At 48.6% G+C, this 18,304-nt stretch overlaps 1 protein-coding gene across 1 annotated transcript in view; it reads right to left on the reverse strand.

The window, feature by feature from the left end:
- The window catches only part of c5 (complement component 5), a 35,190-nt gene that overhangs the window by 3,447 nt on the left and 13,439 nt on the right, over positions 1 to 18,304 (reverse strand). Inside the window, exons 11-39 of the mRNA XM_085476570.1 lie at positions 17,337 to 17,525; positions 16,763 to 16,966; positions 16,474 to 16,686; positions 15,212 to 15,361; positions 14,920 to 15,046; positions 14,769 to 14,834; positions 13,483 to 13,698; positions 13,147 to 13,231; positions 11,337 to 11,419; positions 11,090 to 11,229; positions 10,735 to 10,962; positions 10,501 to 10,561; positions 10,325 to 10,414; positions 10,041 to 10,253; positions 9,841 to 9,916; positions 9,347 to 9,506; positions 9,140 to 9,244; positions 8,870 to 9,041; positions 8,120 to 8,244; positions 6,980 to 7,060; positions 6,739 to 6,891; positions 6,603 to 6,665; positions 6,444 to 6,531; positions 5,482 to 5,521; positions 4,235 to 4,337; positions 4,084 to 4,158; positions 3,825 to 3,930; positions 3,159 to 3,242; positions 2,987 to 3,076 (exon numbers count right to left, since the gene is read on the reverse strand). Of these exons, the coding sequence (XP_085332696.1) occupies positions 2,987 to 3,076; positions 3,159 to 3,242; positions 3,825 to 3,930; positions 4,084 to 4,158; positions 4,235 to 4,337; positions 5,482 to 5,521; positions 6,444 to 6,531; positions 6,603 to 6,665; positions 6,739 to 6,891; positions 6,980 to 7,060; positions 8,120 to 8,244; positions 8,870 to 9,041; positions 9,140 to 9,244; positions 9,347 to 9,506; positions 9,841 to 9,916; positions 10,041 to 10,253; positions 10,325 to 10,414; positions 10,501 to 10,561; positions 10,735 to 10,962; positions 11,090 to 11,229; positions 11,337 to 11,419; positions 13,147 to 13,231; positions 13,483 to 13,698; positions 14,769 to 14,834; positions 14,920 to 15,046; positions 15,212 to 15,361; positions 16,474 to 16,686; positions 16,763 to 16,966; positions 17,337 to 17,525 (3,586 nt within the window). The remainder of the gene's footprint in view (positions 1 to 2,986; positions 3,077 to 3,158; positions 3,243 to 3,824; positions 3,931 to 4,083; positions 4,159 to 4,234; positions 4,338 to 5,481; positions 5,522 to 6,443; positions 6,532 to 6,602; positions 6,666 to 6,738; positions 6,892 to 6,979; positions 7,061 to 8,119; positions 8,245 to 8,869; positions 9,042 to 9,139; positions 9,245 to 9,346; positions 9,507 to 9,840; positions 9,917 to 10,040; positions 10,254 to 10,324; positions 10,415 to 10,500; positions 10,562 to 10,734; positions 10,963 to 11,089; positions 11,230 to 11,336; positions 11,420 to 13,146; positions 13,232 to 13,482; positions 13,699 to 14,768; positions 14,835 to 14,919; positions 15,047 to 15,211; positions 15,362 to 16,473; positions 16,687 to 16,762; positions 16,967 to 17,336; positions 17,526 to 18,304) is intronic.

An 18,304-nucleotide genomic window follows, 5' to 3' on the forward strand; every position in this document is an offset into this window, starting at 1 on the left:
GGGAAGTAATCAGTAATTAGTTACTGATTACTTTTTTCAAGTAACTTGACCAACACTGGTGGTGGCAGCATCATGCTCTGGGGGTGCTTCTCTTCAGCAGGGACAGGGAAGCTGGTCAGAGATGATGGGAAGATGGATGGAGCCAAATACAGGGCAATCTTGGAAGAAAACCTCTTGGAGTCTGCAGGAGACTGGGGCGGAAGTTCACCTTCCAGCAGGACAGCGACCCTAAACATAAAGCCAGGGCAACGATGGGATGGTTTAAAACAAAACTTTGCAGTTATTTATTTGTAAAAAATGTTTGGAATCATGTATGATTTTCGTTCCACTTCTCACGTGTGCACCACTTTGTGTTGGTCTTTCACCTGGAATTCCAATAACATTGATTCATGTTTGTGGCTGTAATGTGACAAAATGTGGGAAAGTTCAAGGGGGCCGAATACTTTTGGAAGCCACTGTAACTGGCTGCTAGATTTCTTGACATGAAGACAGCAGACAGTACGGGTCGGCAGCGACACCTCCATCCCAAGATCACTGAATACGGGGACTCCTCAAGGATGTGTGGTGAACCGCCTTCTCTTCACTCTGCTGACCCACGACTGCACACCATCACACAGCTCCAACCTTTTCATCAAGTTGCAGACAAAACAACTGTGGTAGGTCACATCAGCAACAATGATGAGATCTACTACAGGGGTGAAGTTAACCATCTGGCAGAGTGGTGCAGCTACAACAACCTGTCCCTGAATGTGGAGAAGACCAACAGCGACTCTACTTCCTCTGCAAACTGAGAAGCGCAAGAGATCCAACCCCCATTATGAGCACCTTCTACAGAGGCACAGTTGAGTGCATCCTCACCAGCTGCATCACTGTGTGGTATGACTCCTGCACTGGGTCCTGCAGGAAAAAAATGACAACGGGTAGTGAGAGCAGCCGAGAGGATTGTGGGGACCTCTCTTGCCTCCCTCCCCAGGAGATCTACTGCACCTGCCTCATCCGGAAGGTCCTCTCCATTACAGGTGACTCCACTCATCCCTTCAACAGCGTCTTCAGTTTGCTGCCATCAGGAAGGACACTGAAGAGCCTCCGGGCCAGAGCACACAGACTGAGAGACAGCTTCGTCCATCGGGCTGTCAGGATGCTGACCATCTCTGAATCAAGAAGGGGGGCCCAAGGGTACATCTGTCACCATCTGTCAATGCTGTGATTGCAGCCATTCCCCACTTTCTGTGAATGGTACTCATGGCCATTCGAGAATCTGTGTCTTTGATTAGTTGTCATTGATCAATGGTCATAAGAATTTCCATACTAACAATCATGGAACTAACCCCCCAGCACATTGTTCATTCAGTGGTGCTAGTTTCCTTCACTATGCAAATGTCCTGTTTATAAGGTTGGAGAAACCTGCAGTCAGCTGAGACTGAAGGAGTCACCTGGATGATGACGAAACGTTTCACCCACTGAAAATATCCAGATGAACAGAATCAACCTTTTGGAATTTACTTACCTGGATGATTGAGCACGCATCAAGACTTTATTAATATTTTTGAAATGATAGCAGCACACACAAAAAATTTTCACCACAAACGAGCACAAACGTTTGATACCACTTTTGTTGGATTTGAAGAAGGTGGGGGGCCAACTTCACTCACATCTCTACTTTCAAGATTAGGCTTCAAACTTTCCTTTTTGCTAAAGCATATAGTTAGGGCTGGACCAGGTGACCCTGAATCCTCCCTTAGTTATGCTGCGATAGACGTAGGCTGCTGGGGGATTCCCATGATGCACTGGGTGTTTCTTCTTCACTCACTATGTATTAACAGACCTCTCTGCACTGAATCACACTTGTTATTAACCTCTGTCTCTCTTCCACAGTATGTCTTTATGCTGTCTTCCTTCTCTCTCCCCAACCAATCACAGCCTGGTTCTGTCGGAGGTTTCTTCCTGTTAAAAGGGAGTTTTTCCTTCCCACTGTCGCCAAAGTGCTTTCTCATACCCACATAGCAGACAGGTCTGGCCCGAATCTGGTGTCAAGCTGGCACTGCTGACTGACTGGTGTCATGGCAGAGTGTATGTAAACCAGATGTGGGCCAGGTCTGGCAATGATGCACTATTTATGTTCCTATTTTCCTATTTTAGTTAGAATACCCAAATGTCATGTTGCAATACTGTACTGCTATGGTAGCCAACGTTTCAAATGCAGGTTTGACAGGTTTGTGAGTGTACACTTTATCCAAAACCTAGTGAGGGTTTATTCAGGTTTACCACTCAGTGGCTGTAGGTGAGGAGGTAGAGCAGGTCCCCTACTGATCAGAAGGTTAGTGGTTCAATCCCTGGTTTCTCCAGTCTGCATGTCAAGTGTATGAATGTAATTAGGAAGCATTCAGTTTAGAGAAAGTGTGTGAATGTGGCATGTTGTATAGAGCACTTTGAGTAATCTGGGAGAGTAGAAAAGTGCATATAAGAATCAGTCCATTCACTGTGTGAACAGAGATTCGTCATGTTACTATTGTACTATTGTGTTCCAGCACATGTTGTTATTACATGGCTTGATTGAGGTACACATTAGGCTGACATCTGGGGCCAGAGCTAAAACTGTTCTGGGCCAGCACAGGGCCAGCAGTGTGTCTGCAACTGGCCTTGTGCTGGCCCATGTGTGGGCCACCTCTGGCAAACCAGATCTGGGCCACCAAAGTGCGTCATTCTTCGCGGTATGTGGGCCATGTGTAAGCACATTGTGTGGGCCAGATCCAGGCCAAACCAGTTTTGCTGTGTGGGCAGGGGGTCACATGATTGTTGGGTTTTTCTCTGTATGTATTATTGTAGGGTCTACCTTACAATATAAAGCGCCTTGAGACGACTGTTACTGTGATTTGGGGCTGTATAAATAAAGTTGAATTGAACTCTGAAGCTCCACCTGCACGGGGCTCTGGGGCGGAGCTGGGGTGTAAACGTGGCGTTTTGTTGCGGACGTCGCTCGGCTCACCGTATTTAATGTGAGGCTGACACGTCTCGTTGGTTCGTTTGTCTAGTGTTAGCGTCACGTCCACGTCTCCTCTGTAGGTGGCGCACGCCGCTGCACAATGACATGTGAACAAACACGTTACAAAAACCTTTCACAGGTGACAGAAACCTCAGCCAATCAGACGGCCGACTACCTGTCATGCACTGACACTGTTCGCCCAGACAGAGGCGCTGCAGCTCCTGCTGCTCGTAGGAGAACTGCTTTGTGCACAAACTGCCTGAAAGAGATTAGAAATAAGACTTTATTGTTATTATTCTTCATAGCAGGAAACAAACAGGGACACGATGAATCCAATAGTTCAGGAAAAACGAGGAGCTTTTCCTCACAATGTCCACGTGTTTCCTTCTCAGCTGTAAATAAGCGATGGGAACTTGAATGAACGTGTTTCGAGCTTAAATGGATGGAGCGCTGAAATAACGACACGACGCTCTGCTGCCTCAAAGTTTAACTGAACACAAGACTCGAGCAGCTTTGCATGATTCTCAGTTCAAAATAATCCCTGTTTGTGTCATACTGGGACCTCAGTTCATCCTGTCTGAAACAAGCACTTTTAACACCTCTCTTTAAACCCCTCCCTCACTAAAACCCCACTTCCTTCTGATTGGCCAGCTCTGGATGCCAACTGAATGGCAGCACTCAGTGTCTAAATTTGACGTTTGTAGCAGACGAGTTATTTTTAGAGGTGTTTCTTATGAAGGACTGTAACTGGCAGGAGGCAATAAAAACAGAACAGATACTTTTAATTTGAAAGGATTGAACTTCCATGTTTCCAAACGAGCGACGGGTTTCGGCCTCTCACCTCTGTCCTGGGGCTCGCTGACACTGAACAAGGACTTGGTGGCTCCGGTCACCTTAAACGTGGTCCTAATCCGAAAGCCCACGCACAGAAATATGTCTGAGGGAACCTGGGAGCCAGACAGGAAGTGACAACAACATGTGGAAGATTCAGTTCAATTTTATTTATATAGCACAAAATCACAACAACATTTGCCTTGAGGCAAATGGTGTGTGTGTGTGTGTGTGTGTGTGTGTGTGTGTGTGTGTGTGTGGTTCCTCACAGAGTCCATCTGGATGATGATGGTGTGCCCCTGGAGCTCGTAGTGGGAGATGATTGGCTGACTGGTGTCCATCAGCTGTGGAATAGCAGTCACTGTGAACACGTTCAGACTCTCTGAGCATCATCAGGCTGATCATCAGAGCTCAGCTCACCTGCTTCAGGTCCTCCAGGTACGCGTCCACACTTGTGGGCAGCTGGATCTTCATCACGGTCAGACTGGACTCGGTGAACACCTCGTTAGGAGGAGGTTTATACCTGAAACACAGGTACATGTCCTCTATGCAACATTCAGTTACTAAACACTTTCCTGCTATCGTGCTTTGATGATGACGACGTGGAAAATTTGAGCGTCCGATTCGTCAGCCTGTCCTCGTTCATGCAGCGTCTACATCACAGCTAACATTGTCCTGTTTCAGAGCAGCTTCCTGTGACTGCGTCAGACACACAGAGTGGACACTTTGGCTTTAACATAAACTTACTGTTGCAGCACCAAAGTGACCTCATGGGTCTCCTGACCCAGCGTTTTGTACTCGTGTGATTTATTCTATGGTTTCTAGTTTTGATCCCTTGCACCTCATGTTTCTCTGTGCCCCCTCTGTTCTGTGTAAAGTCTGTGTTTCTTGGTCTGTCTTCGCATGTTTTGAGTTTCTTGTGTTTTCTGTCACTCTGTATGGTGACTTATGTTCTAATGGTTGGTCTTTTGTTTCTCCCTCGAGTCTAGTTTCTTGTGTTCCAGGATTTCGCTCTGTGTATTATTTATCATCTCTGGTCTTTTGGTTCTTTGCCTTATGGTTATGTCTCTGTGTTTCTTAGTTGCTCTGTCTCCACCCTGTCAAGCTCGCATCTCAGTGTTATACTTCCTGTTTTACTTTGAAGGTCTGTGTCTGATGTGAGTGTATCCTACTTTGCTTCCTTGTCTCGTCAGTTCTGATTTCTCCCAGCTGTGCCCTCCTTCTGTGTCTCATTCCCTCGTTATTCCCCAGTGTATTTAAGCCCTGTGTTTCTCTGTGTCAGTGTCGCGTCGGCCCTCGTGCTGTGTGGCTCGCTCTGTGTTTCCCTGTGAGTTTAGTTTAGTTTGCTTTGTATGCTCGTTTTCCCGTGCCAGCAAATAAAGCTGTGATTTTGAGTTCATCCCTCGAGACGGAGTACCTGCCACGCAGCGCTTCTTGACAGATTTTTAGTTTGAGTGTCCTTATTTTCCTCTCAGCTATGGATTCTGTCACTAGTTAGGTTAGGTAACATAAACTACTGAAAGTCTGTTAACCACAACCAACCCAGTGACGTCACCCTCTGTAGTTACATGTGTGACTGCTTTTGCAGCAGGGATCCATGCTGTGAGTTAGCCTTCATGCATGCAGCGTTTCAGTGAGCGAGAAAGACAATCATGCAGTGCTCTTACTTTACACAGGCCACCAGGGTAGGAGTTCGTAATCTTGGATCTGAGGAGGAGAAAGAAGACATTTAATCTGGTGACAGGCAGCTGCTGCTGCAGGTAAACAGCTGGAGCACTGTCTCTGTTCAAAACAGAAGTACAGAATAGAAAATAAATGAATAAACCTCACTGTAGTGAGACAGGAAGTGTAAAATCAATGAACAGAATCAACCTTTTGGGATTTACTTACCTGGATGATTGAGCATGAAGACAAAGAAGGAGGACGCGCGAAAGAGTTTAATGTTCAAAGTTTGGTTTAAAAGAGGAAAAAGTCTTGGCTCTTGAGGGAGGCGGTCGCACTTTCTCCTTCTCCCTCATCTTTCCTGCTTGGCTTCTCATGTCTTTTGTATAGTCTCGCTTATTCTCTAACCCTCAGACAGTCTCCCAGACTTGTTCTCTAAAAACATAAAGAAGAATTATGGATTTGATCAACTCGTCCCTTGACGAAACTGACACCCTCCTGGGCTTGGGAGAGCCCGACTGTCCTGTGGAGACGTTTGCTGCCGGATACTCGATGGTCAGTTGCGTCGTGTGTCTGGTGACGCTCTCAATGGAGGACATTGAACGACATCGACCAATTCGGAACCACGATAACAGAGTTCTGGCTGATTGGAGCCGGCTTAGTACAAGAAGCAGCTACAGCTTTTGAAAATCCCACAAGGCTGTCCGACATGATAGACGATGGGCAGGGCTGTGAGTAAGACTGTGGTTATGGATACCATCTTGGAGAAGAACAACAGGAATTGAGAGACCTGGTGACCTGTGATGGACCAACTGTAAAATTGGAAGCAGTTTGTTCGCACTAACCAAAACAGCTACCATCTTCATCTCATGTTTTGAGTGTGGTGTGAAATCTGTTTGTGGAGTTTGAAAGTCTGCTGTGGCTGTGATCTTTCACATACACCTGTACATCCAGGTGAGATACTCACTGGTTTCAGGCATGACCACCTCAATCGTGAGGTCAAAGTTACACGTGGCCTGTGCGGACGCCACGGTCTGATAGTACACCGTCTTCATCTGCAGACAGATCGGGGAACGTTAGAGCCGATTTTGCCCACATGGCTTCAGGTGAATTAACCCACACCCACCTTCACATTGGACACGCCACGACCATAACCTGTGGACACGGTGATGTCATCATTCTTTGTTACCTGGGAAGGAAAACAAAAAGGTTACTGTTGACCTGGAGCTGCACCTGACCTCGCTGCACTGAGCCGTTCTCACCTGGAAGGGTGAGGCCACGGGTCGACTCTGGCTCAGCTGGATTTGTCCCAGAATTCCTTTTGTTCTGTAGCGGATGCTGATGTCCTGACTGAGGGCGGCTCGAGAGACAACTCTGCTGTACTCCGTTAATGTCTCCAGAGTCAAGAAGGTGTCCTGAGGGAGGTCAAAGGTCAACAAGAAGCGCAAAAGAGGTTAACAGAGAGGGGTTTTAGGTGGCAGGCCGAGTTTGGGGTGTATTTACCTGCACAGAGTAGAAACCTTCACCGTAGTGCTGATCCTGGGTCAGCCAGGACAGGATGGGTTTCGCATATGAGATCCTCCCCTTAAAAAACATTATTTTAAAATGTGAGGGGAACTACAGAAACACGCCCCCTACAGGCAGAGAGGGGAACTACAGAAACACGCCCCCTACAGGCAGAGAGGGGAACTACAGAAACACGCCCCCTACAGGGAGAGAGGAAAACTACAGAAACACGCCCCCTACAGGCAGAGAGGGGAACTACAGAAACACGCCCCCTACAGGCAGAGAGGGGAACTACAGAAACACGCCCCCTACAGGCAGAGAGGGGAACTACAGAAACACGCCCCCTACAGGGAGAGAGGAAAACTACAGAAACACGCCCCCTACAGGCAGAGAGGGGAACTACAGAAACACGCCCCCTACAGGCAGAGAGGAGAACTACAGAAACACGCCCCCTACAGGCAGAGAGGAGAACTACAGAAACACGCCCCCTACAGGCAGAGAGGAGAACTACAGAAACACGCCCCCTACAGGCAGAGAAGGGAACTACAGAAACACGCCCCCTACAGGCAGAGAGGAGAACTACAGAAACACGCCCCCTACAGGCAGAGAGGAGAACTACAGAAACACGCCCCCTACAGGCAGAGAAGGGAACTACAGAAACACGCCCCCTACAGGCAGAGAAGGGAACTACAGAAACACGCCCCCTACAGGCAGAGAGGGGAAGTACAGAAACACACCCCCTACAGGCAGACAGGAGAACTACAGAAACACGCCCCCTACAGGCAGAGAGGGGAACTACAGAAACACGCCCCCTACAGGCAGAGAGGGGAACTACAGAAACACGCCCCCTACAGGCAGAGAGGGGAACTACAGAAACACGCCCCCAACAGGCAGACAGGAGAACTACAGAAACACGCCCCCTACAGGCAGAGAGGGGAAGTACAAAAACACGCCCCTACAGGCAGAGAGGAGAACTACAGGAAAACGCCCCCTACAGGCAGAGAGGGGAAGTACAGAAACACGCCCCCTACAGGCAGAGAGGGGAACTACAGAAACACGCCCCCTACGGGCTGAGAGCAGAACTGCGGAACTTGAGAAAAGAGGAAAAACTAAAATATCAGCAGGAAGTCACAGCACCTTAACCAGCATAGTCAGTAGGACGTACGCCGTCATCTCCACCGTCACACCGCTAGATTGATCGGGCTTCAGCCAGTCAGATGTCACACTGGCCTCCTGCCAGTACCTGAGTACAGCAGGATTACCTGAACAAAAACACAAAAACAAGTTTAATTTCCTGAATCTTAAGCCTCTTTTCTACTGACACCTACTCAGCGCGACATTTTTAGGGGTTTTCATAAACTAGTAGTACCTGTTACTTTTTAGTACCAGGTACTACTCGATCTGAAAATGTCATGTCAGCAGGCTGCATGCCACTGATTGGCCAGGCAGTGATGTCACTTGATGAGTCATGAGACTGAGAATACAACCTGAACTGTTTGAAACCCAGCAGAGTGAGAAACCTACTTACTGGACTCCACCCAGACTGACGTGGTACTCAACTTTAATGCAAAACAACCAAAAGCCAGTAGAGTTGAGCTGGTGTTGGAAACGAGGCATTAGTGATGGATGGAGCATGAGCAGTGGAAGGATGTGATACACGTCAGTGACTGTTTTCTGCCTTTCTTCTTACTGATGTATTAATGCCATAAACTTTAAAATCCCGAAATCAATGTAAAGGAAAAGAAGCACACTGACTTTTGAATATTATCAGGGATTCTTTGAGTGGTTTATAACAAATCCATCACACAATCAAACAGTAACTCAAAAAACTGCCATTCAGCAAACAGAGAGCCAATCAGAAAGAAGGAAACAAAAAAAACCACACACCTTTTTGCCGTGCCAGCTTCTCCAGGCTGCTGATGAGCTGGAAGGATATCATGCTGTTGGGGTCATGAAGGGTCAGCGCATAGGTCGCCACTGCACGTACGTAAACACTCTTCACACTGAGGGCATGCTGGGAAATGTAAGCTACGGCAGAACTAATACTGTCCTCGTGGATCTGAAAGCAGGACGGTTTATGAGCAGCTTCTTCAGTATTTGTTTAGCGCTCAGGTAGGCTGATGTGTTGAGTGATGAGACGAGGAGGTGTGGTCTCACCTGAAGCTGCAGGATCCGGTCTCTAATCTTTGTTGCTTTGTGTAGAGCAATCAGTGTAAAGGCTGTCAGATACACTGATTGGTCCACTGAATCTGTCCCCTCAGCCTGCAGCCAATCACAATACACAAAATTAACAAAGCTCTGTCTCACCACAAGAAACATTCAAGTGAGAACAGAAGAAGAAATGGAATAAGCGGAGGCAGAGACCAAGATTCTGTTGGATTTGTAGGGGGACTCCTCAGTGAAGGACCCGTCCGGCTGCTGAGCCTTGAACATCAGCCAGGTCAGAGACTCTGAGAGAGTCTGATGGTTCACGGAGACCACAGGTTCCGCCGCAGCCAGAGCCCTCACCACCAGGGCCGTGATCCTGACAGACAGCACAGAGGGACAGAAGTACCATGGTGTCATTCTCAGGACCAACCAGCAGATGGCACCAAAAGCACAAGGAGGAACCCGTGCAGATCCACGCGCTCACGTTTGATAAAAGCCAGTCTGGGCTGTACTACAGCAAAACATCTCACCTGAATGTGTTCATGTGTTTCTTTTATTTTAGGAAGCTATGCTGTTAAACTCAAATACTCCATTACAAGTGTGATCCTGTGAGATGGCTGACCACCCTGTCATAAAACCACAGGTCCATTCTGTCTCACCTGCAGACAGGTGAGGAGGACACTGCTCCCGAGGCTTTGATGTTTACCTACCAGGTGCTGGGCTCTCTATTCCTCCACATGCTGTAGCTCGAGTCTCCAAGTCTGAATGAACTGATGCTGACGAGGCCTACGCGCACACACACACACACACACGCACGCACGCACGCACACACACACACACACACACACACACAGTAAATGAACTGTTAACCCTCTGTGCTACCATCGGGGCCTCTTCAGTGCCTCCTCACCCTCCCTGATCTTCCTCTTCATGTTAGCTGCACTCTTCTGGATGTCTTCTCCCAGCACGTTCCAGCTGCCTGATGCTTCCAGGTACTGAAACAGCTGGATGAGGGGGAGGAGGCCGCCGAGCTCCACCTCCGCTGATCCAACCGGCAGGCTGATGAGCTGCCGGAAGCCTTCGGGGTTGTGCCCCACTGACAGGACTTCCCCCAGCACCTCGCCTGGTACACAGAACAAACATGATTTTGTTTGACATGCAACTGTGCAGCGAGAAATGCGTTCCACTTGTTACCATTGATTGTCAGCATCCTCTCCACATCCGTGTTGGGAACCATGTTGCTCGGCACTTGGTTCTTCAGCTCCACTGTCCTCTTCTCTGAGCCTGCAGGGCCACAAACAGCCCGAGACAGACTGACATCAGCAAGCACTTTAGGTGGAGCAGAGCTTCACAGAGCAGAGCCTACGCACCATACACTCCCTGTGGGTCGAGTCTTCCTCCAGAGCTCACCTCCCGCCTCACTCCTTCAGGCTGGAAACACAACCGAGATTAGCATCATTTTACAGACAGAAGTCTGGTTTCAGTCTTTAGACTGGAAACGCTGTTAGCAGCAGGTTGGCGAGAGCGTGGCTCTGCTAATGTGATTATTAGCATTTGTGTTTCTGTTCATTTTCATACTCCTGAGACAGTCCGTCCGTACGTACCACCACTCGCAGCTTCTTCTCCACGATGTCTGCCCGACTGTAGGGTGTTTTCAGGGTGAAGGTCAGGGTGTGCTCTCCAGGTTCCAGTCCCAGCAGGGTGAAGGTCACTGGTCCCACCCCTTTTCCTGGTATCTCGTTCCATTCACATGCTGTAGAGCGAAGCCCTGCCTGCCCAATCACAGACTTGAGCAGGCAGATCGCCGGGCCGACTGTCAGCGTCACGCAGTACTGAGGGTGAAGACGGACAGAACAGAAGATTCTTCATCACTGAAGCCACAGCTACCCCATCCAAACCCTACAGGGATGCATGGCAAAGGATCATGGGATATGTAGTTGGGTGGTGTGTGTTGTGTACCCTAACGTGGTCGAGCAGCTGGTTGTACACGGACCCCTTCAGCTCCAGCTGCTCTCCTCTGACCACCTGATAGGGCAGCGGGACGTCCACGCTGAGCGGCAGACGGACCGACACCTGGACGGGATCTGCCACGCACATACCTGTCGGACAAACGGGAACCATCCGACTTTACTTATCCCTGCATACTGAGGGGCAGAAAACTGAAGAGCAAGGCACGCTTAAAAAGGAATAAATGAAAGAAACTCGCCGTTCTTGAACATGCCGACGGCCTTTATCTGCCACGTGGTGAGAGAGTCCGGCAGAGTCCTGCTGACCGCCAGCCGCCCTGAACTAATGACAGGAAACACAAGGACAGTCACAACAGTCCCTAAAGACAGGGAGGCGGATCTGTAACCAGCTGTGCTGCCTGGAGCATTAAAGCTGCCATCATTGTTGGGACCATGTGTAAACCTTAGTTAAAGGAAATGAATGTCTGACTTGCCAGGCATGGATTAGCTCTCAAAGAGTATTTTCAACAGAACTTCTGGGACATGTTCTGTTTGGACACAGCTTCACATTTAATGGTTTTTCTTTCATCACTGTTTACAGTGTAAATTCTCACTGAAGGCATCAAACTGAATGAAAACGTGGAATTATGAAGTAAACCCAAACATGTTTTATATCCACCCTCTGCTTCGATTCCTGCTTCGCTCACTCTTGGCCTTCTCTCCACGAGCTTCATGAGGTCGTCTCCTGAAATGGTTTCCAACAGTCTTGAAGGAGTTCAGAGATGCTGAGCGTTTGTCGGGCCTTTGCCTTCACTCTGCGCTCCATCTCATCCCAAACCAGCTCCTCTGGGTTCAGGTCAGGTGACTGTGGAGGCCAGGCCTCCATCGCTCTCCTTCTTGGTCCTCACACAGCCTGGAGGTGTGTTTGGGGTCCTGTTGGAGAATAAATGATGGGACGGCATGTCGCTGCAGGATGCTGTGGTGGCCATGCTGGGTCAGTGTGCCTTCAGTTTGGAAGAAATCCCCAACAGTGTCACCATCACACCCCCTCCTCCATGCTTCACAGTGGGAACATGCACGTGGAGACCATCGTTCACCTTTTCTCCCCAAAGACACGGCAGGTGGAACCAAAGATCTCAGGTTTGGACTCATCAGACCAAAGCACAGATGGTCTGATGTCCATTTGTTGTGTTTCTTGGTCCAAACAAATCTCTTCTTGTTGCTTTATCTTAGTCGTGGTTTCTCAGCAGCTGTTTGACCATAAAGGTCTGATTCACACAGTCTCCTCTGAACATGTACAGATGTGTCTGCTACTGGAGCTCTGTGTGGCATCTGTCTGGGCTCTGATCTGAGCTGCTGCTACATGATCCCAGATGTCTTCAGTTTGTATCTACAATGTGGAAAGTAGCACCAATGAAGAAAGCCCACTAAATGAGAAGGTGTGTCCAGAGTTCTGACTGGTAGTGCAGATTCAATGCATTCAGTGCTATCACCTGTAAGACGTCCTGGTTTGAATCCACTCTCTGTGTGGAGTCGGCATGTTCTCCTCATGCCTGCTTCCTCTCACTCACATTACATTTACCGGTGATTTAAAACTGACTGTGAGTGGTTGTTTTCCTCTCTATGTTAGCCATGAAACAGACTGCTGACCTGTCTAGGGTTTACCCTGCTTCTTGCTCTATAACAGCTGGGATAGGCTCCACCCCTCTGTGACCCTGAGTTGGATAAGTGGAAAAAAGGAATGGAGCTGTCTTAGAAGAATGTTTCCTGCTGAGCTGCATCACTTTGAAAGCTCAGATTGTCATCTCAGAAGCCCCATCTTTTAGTAGTACAGACGTGTTTATGGGGGACAGCCAATCAGAAGAGCATTAGTTTGAAGGGGGTGGAGCTAAAACAGCTTGTTTCAGACAAGATGGTCTGAGGGTTGCACTGAGGCCCAGTATCAGATAAATACGCATTATTTCTAACTGTGAATCCTGCAAAGCTGCTCTGGTAGAGAACAGAACTACGGAGCTGGGACTGAGCAGAGTACTTTAATCGATTTTGTTCCTGAGGTGTGTTTGATGTCACCTGATGCGCTGCACCTCCCACATCCAGCTCTCTGGAAAGTAGCTCCGCACCAGAGAAGGAGCGAGGTCAAAGTCTGCACCCATTTCTGTACACAAACAAGAGTGCAACACACATTGACTTACACCTGCTCTGACATCATAATAAACTCTATAAACCAGTCAGAGAACAGCTGTCTGTATCAGCATACAGGAGCTGCTAACAGGTAATTCAGCTATGAAGTGAATATGTGCTGAACAGGTAGAGCAGCAGTGGATTGTAATAGCACAGAAATGAGCTCCTGCTGTTACGTTGGTATCATCAGAGTGTGATGCTGTAAACAGAAAAGTCCACACTGACCATTACGTGCAATGACGCTGCCTTGGTCGATGCTCCTCAGGAGATGCTCACAGCATTCTTGGTAGACCGTTACGCAGCGTTGACTTGCTGTCTCAGGTTGGAAGAACTTCCTGTTCTTGTGGACAAATACCTTAGCTTCATCAAGGCAGCTTGTATACGTTGGAGCACGCTTCATCCCATTTTCACAGCACACTTTGAATTTACCATATCTTGCCGCTAGACAGACAGAAGGACACCCTTTACTTTACATCCACCACTGATTTATCCCCCATCATTACAAACATGTCAGCAAAACACACAGGTGAAGGTGTGTGTGTTAAACACATATCTATCTAATAGACTCCAGTGTGTACATGTAAATGGAGAGTCCTCTTCACACACTGAGGTTAATTATGGAGTTCCACAGGGTTCAGTGCTAGGACCAATTCTGTTTACATTATACATGCTTCCCTTAGGCAGCATCATTAGAAGACATAGCATACATTTACACTGCTATGCTGATGACACCCAGCTCTATCTGTCCATGAAGCCAGATAACACACACCAATGAGTTAAACTGCAGGAATGTCTTAAAGACATAAAGACCTGGATGGCCGCTAACTTTCTGCTTCTTAATTCAGATCAAACTGAGGTTATTGTACTCGGCCCTGAAAATCTTAGACTCTTAAATTCAATTCAGCTAAATTACATACTTATATATAAATGGTGGTCACTGGGTGCTGGACAGTGGCTTTGTCTACTGATAAGGATAAGATGGGTTAAATGGCAGTGACTGAAAGAACGAGATCATGGCCTCTCCCTTAGAGACAGGGTGAGAAGTTCAGCCATCCGGGAGTGACTCAAACTAGAGCCAGCTGAGGTGGTTCGGGCATCTGACAAGGATGCCTCCTGGGTGAGGCCCCGGGGCAGACCCCGGACACGCTGGAGTCAGTAGGTGGCTGGGGAGAGGGAGGTCTGGGCTTCTCTGCTTGGGCTGCTGCCCCTGCGACCCTGGTCGCTGGTCACTTGTTGGATGTGAAGAAGTGAAATGTCAGAGATTTCTGCTTATCCTTGTCAGTGGGTGGAGCCTATTACAGCTACCGTACTGTGAGAGACGGGGTCCACCCTGGACAGGTCGCCAGGCTGATGCAGGGCAGTCAAACTTTAATCAGACACAATTTTTGCCATGTATTCTCTGCGGAGTGTGATTATGCTGTGTTTGAGTCACACCAACCAACGTGATGCTCAAATGAGCAGATTGACGGGACAACATGGAACAGAAAGGAAACATGCTGCTGCAGTCTCACCTTTTGCCTTTTTCTCCGGTTCGGTCAGAGCTCGCTTTGCACGCACGACAGCTGTGCACGCCTCATCTGAAACACCATAACCAAAGCACGAGTGAGCCATGCAGCACTTTAACCGCAGCGTCTCCCTTCACTCATTTACTGACTGACGTACTGCTGGTCGAGGGGGCCGTGTTGGCGTTGGTGATGAAGGTGAGGCCGGCCAGACGGAAAACATCTGCGCTGTCTTTACCGCCGCCTCCACCGCAGCCCAGGTCGCTCTGCTCGATGTGACGAAGAACCTGCGGGTCAAAGTTCATTCTGTCAGTTGTCAACACGTGGAAATTGAAATATCGTCCCTTAAAGTCAGAGTCGACATAAAGGGCCATCAGTTTGTTGTTGTGTCTGTTTTTAATGACAAACCGAAGCAAACTGCCTCGGATAAAACGGTATGATTTTGGTGTTACCATGGAAACAGGGTCTCGGTAGTTGGGCCGTAGGGTAAAGATGGCGGCGTCGACAGCAGACAGCGCCACCAGGCCATCCTGATTGGCCCTCACATCCAGCTGGAGTTGTTCCTTGGGCTTGTAGTACTGCTCACCCAGAGACATGTCAGTCTACCACACACGCACACACACACACACACACACACACACACACACACACACACACACACACACACACACACACACACACACACACACACACACACAAAGGATCAGCGATGTTCAATGTGCTGACCAGAAGCTTGCAGGAAGTGCACAAACATACGCGACAACACTGACACAGAACCTTTTCTGGTTTTTATGAAGTCCTAACTATCCATCAGGTTTCTCCCGCTTATCCAAAGACAGCCATGGTGACTTTGGATAAGCGGGTACTCCAGGCATCCTCCGCTCTACAGACACTTTCCAGCTTCTCCTCTGGGATCACGATGTGCTCCAAGGCCAGATAAGATATACAAATAACCTCTCCAGAGGGATCTGGGCCTGTGCAGAGGCATCAGAGCCCAGAACACCTCCTTCCTGACCAGTGAGGTCACAGTCCACATCCCAGAAACCACATCTGTAATGTTAAGGGTCAACACATCTTCCACCCAGCCTGTCCCTGTGGGTGGCGACTCCACAGAGACGGGATCATGGCAGGTATTCAGCCCTCTGAATTCAGCCCTGCCCACCAACCTCTACTCTGGGGTCCAGATTCAGGAGGGGGCCCTGGTTTTTCACTTCCAGTGAGGTTATCCAGCACAGAGATTTCTGTTTCTCTCTGGTATTTTGAAGCGTTAACTGCTCTAGTGCTGAGAGGCTGTTCTGTCCTGGGCTCAGACACACAGAAGTTGAAGGTGCAGGCAGGGTTTGAGCCACCAGGCATCAACCATCAGCTAACAGCTAACACCACACTGATGCCCATGCTGTGCGGTCTCACAGCAAGCAAACTGGTCTCAGGATTGCACTCAGGATTAGGCTTGCACTGGTCTATTAGCTTTAAGTCATCCCGAGGTTCGACTCTTGGATTACAGGTCCGGAGCTTCAGGTTTTCTTGGGTTTTTGGTTCCTGTTGGATATGAAGAAGCGTGACCCCCATTTCACACCTGCAGCACCTCCCTGCCCCCCTGAAACCTCGTGTCGGTCTTATTCCAGGCGTGTTTACCTTCCTTGACGTCCGTTTGAACACATCATTACACCAGACTCTGGAGCGACAAACCACAGGCTGTTGTGTGATGTTGTACCTGGAGCCCGCTGATGCATCTGTCTTCGACGGCCAGCCACACGGAGTCGGCCACCAGCTCGGATGTCCCCTCTCCAAACAGGATGTAGTAGACCAGCACCCTGATGGACGGCACCATGGCGGGCGTCACTTGAAAGCTCAGGCTATGTTTGTTGTCAGCGTTGGAGAGAACCTTCTGGCTGCCGAAATCCACCACCTTCCCTTTAGAGATCACCTGAGGGAGCGCGGCACAATGTTGTGAGAAATAATACAAACAGGAACAGCAGCATCGTGTGGCAGCTTCTCCTCACCAGGTAGCTGATGGTTGTGATGGGAATGTAGGAGGGCGTGGCCGAGTACACGCTGAGACGCGGTGGTCGTCCCACCTGGAGGCCGGGACCCATCAGCGGGGCGTCGATGTAGAGATAACGTTGGTTTGGCGAGTAATAAGCGACCGCCGTCAGAGTCAGACTGCTCTGACTGGCTGCTGGGAGGGTGGAGTCATCCGTCTGAAACTGTCAACAACAGCAAGGGGAGATGTTAGCAACAAGTACACAACTAAACAATAAGTCCACACCATCATGACATGAAGTTAAAATTTAAAAGACAAATAAACAACAACGAGTGAAGAAGCAGACAAGACGGGAAAAAGTAAACAACGAAATACAAACAAAATAAATAAACAGTAAATAAAATAAGAAAACAAGGAAACAACACGTAAAAAACAAACTAAAGAAGCACACAGGAAACAGATCTGAGCAACACTTCCTGTCTTCTTTCTTTGGTCATTGTCACACAGTCACATGATCACGTGCTCACAAATCCAGCACGGCTAATTTTACCTGTCCCTGAGACACACACATCTAAAGCACCTGCAACGCCCACCTTGAGAACAGCCCTGACTCCATCACCAGGTGTGTTGCAGATGAAGAAAGTGAGGCCGTTTGATTCGCTGGTGGAGCTGCCGGTGCAGGACATGGCCTCGAGGTCCCTCCCCTGTCTGAACAGCTCATTCTCCACCAGACTGACCTGAACACCTCTCACTGGCTTGTCCATGTGATCCTTCACCTGCACCTGTAGAGACACGGTGAAACAGCAACAATGGACAAACTGCTTTAAACTCGAGGAGTGTTACAGAGATGTACAGGGAGTGCAGAGTTATTAGGCAAATGAGTATTTTGTCCACATCATCCTCTTCATGCATGTTGTCTTACTCCAAGCTGTATAGGCTCGAAAGCCTACTACCAATTAAGCATATTAGGTGATGTGCATCTCTGTAATGAGAAGGGGTGTGGTCTAATGACATCAACACCCTATATCAGGTGTGCATAATTATTAGGCAACGTCCTTTCCTTTGGCAAAATGGGTCAAAAGAAGGACTTGACAGGCTCAGAAAAGTCAAAAATAGTGAGATATCTTGCAGAGGGATGCAGCAGTCTCAAAATTGCAAAGCTTCTGAAGCGTGATCATCGAACAATCAAGCGTTTTATTCAAAATAGTCAACAGGGTCGCAAGAAGCGTGTGGAAAAACCAAGGCGCCAAATAACTCCCCATGAACTGAGAAAAGTCAAGCGTGCAGCTGCCAAGATGCCACTTGCCACCAGTTTGGCCATATTTCAGAGCTGCAACATCACTGGAGTGCCCAAAAGCACAAGGTGTGCAATACTCAGAGACATGGCCAAGGTAAGAAAGGCTGAAAGACGACCACCACTGAACAAGACACACAAGCTGAAACGTCAAGACTGGGCCAAGAAATATCTCAAGACTGGTTTTTCTAAGGTTTTATGGACTGATGAAATGAGAGTGAGTCTTGATGGGCCAGATGGATGGGCCCGTGGCTGGATTGGTAAAGG

The sequence above is a fragment of the Copadichromis virginalis genome, linkage group LG12 (genome assembly GCF_057382275.1).
Source record: "Copadichromis virginalis isolate Kocher_CV1m ecotype Utaka linkage group LG12, C_Virginalis_male_GT1.1, whole genome shotgun sequence".
Classification (NCBI taxonomy): Eukaryota; Metazoa; Chordata; class Actinopteri; order Cichliformes; family Cichlidae; genus Copadichromis; species Copadichromis virginalis.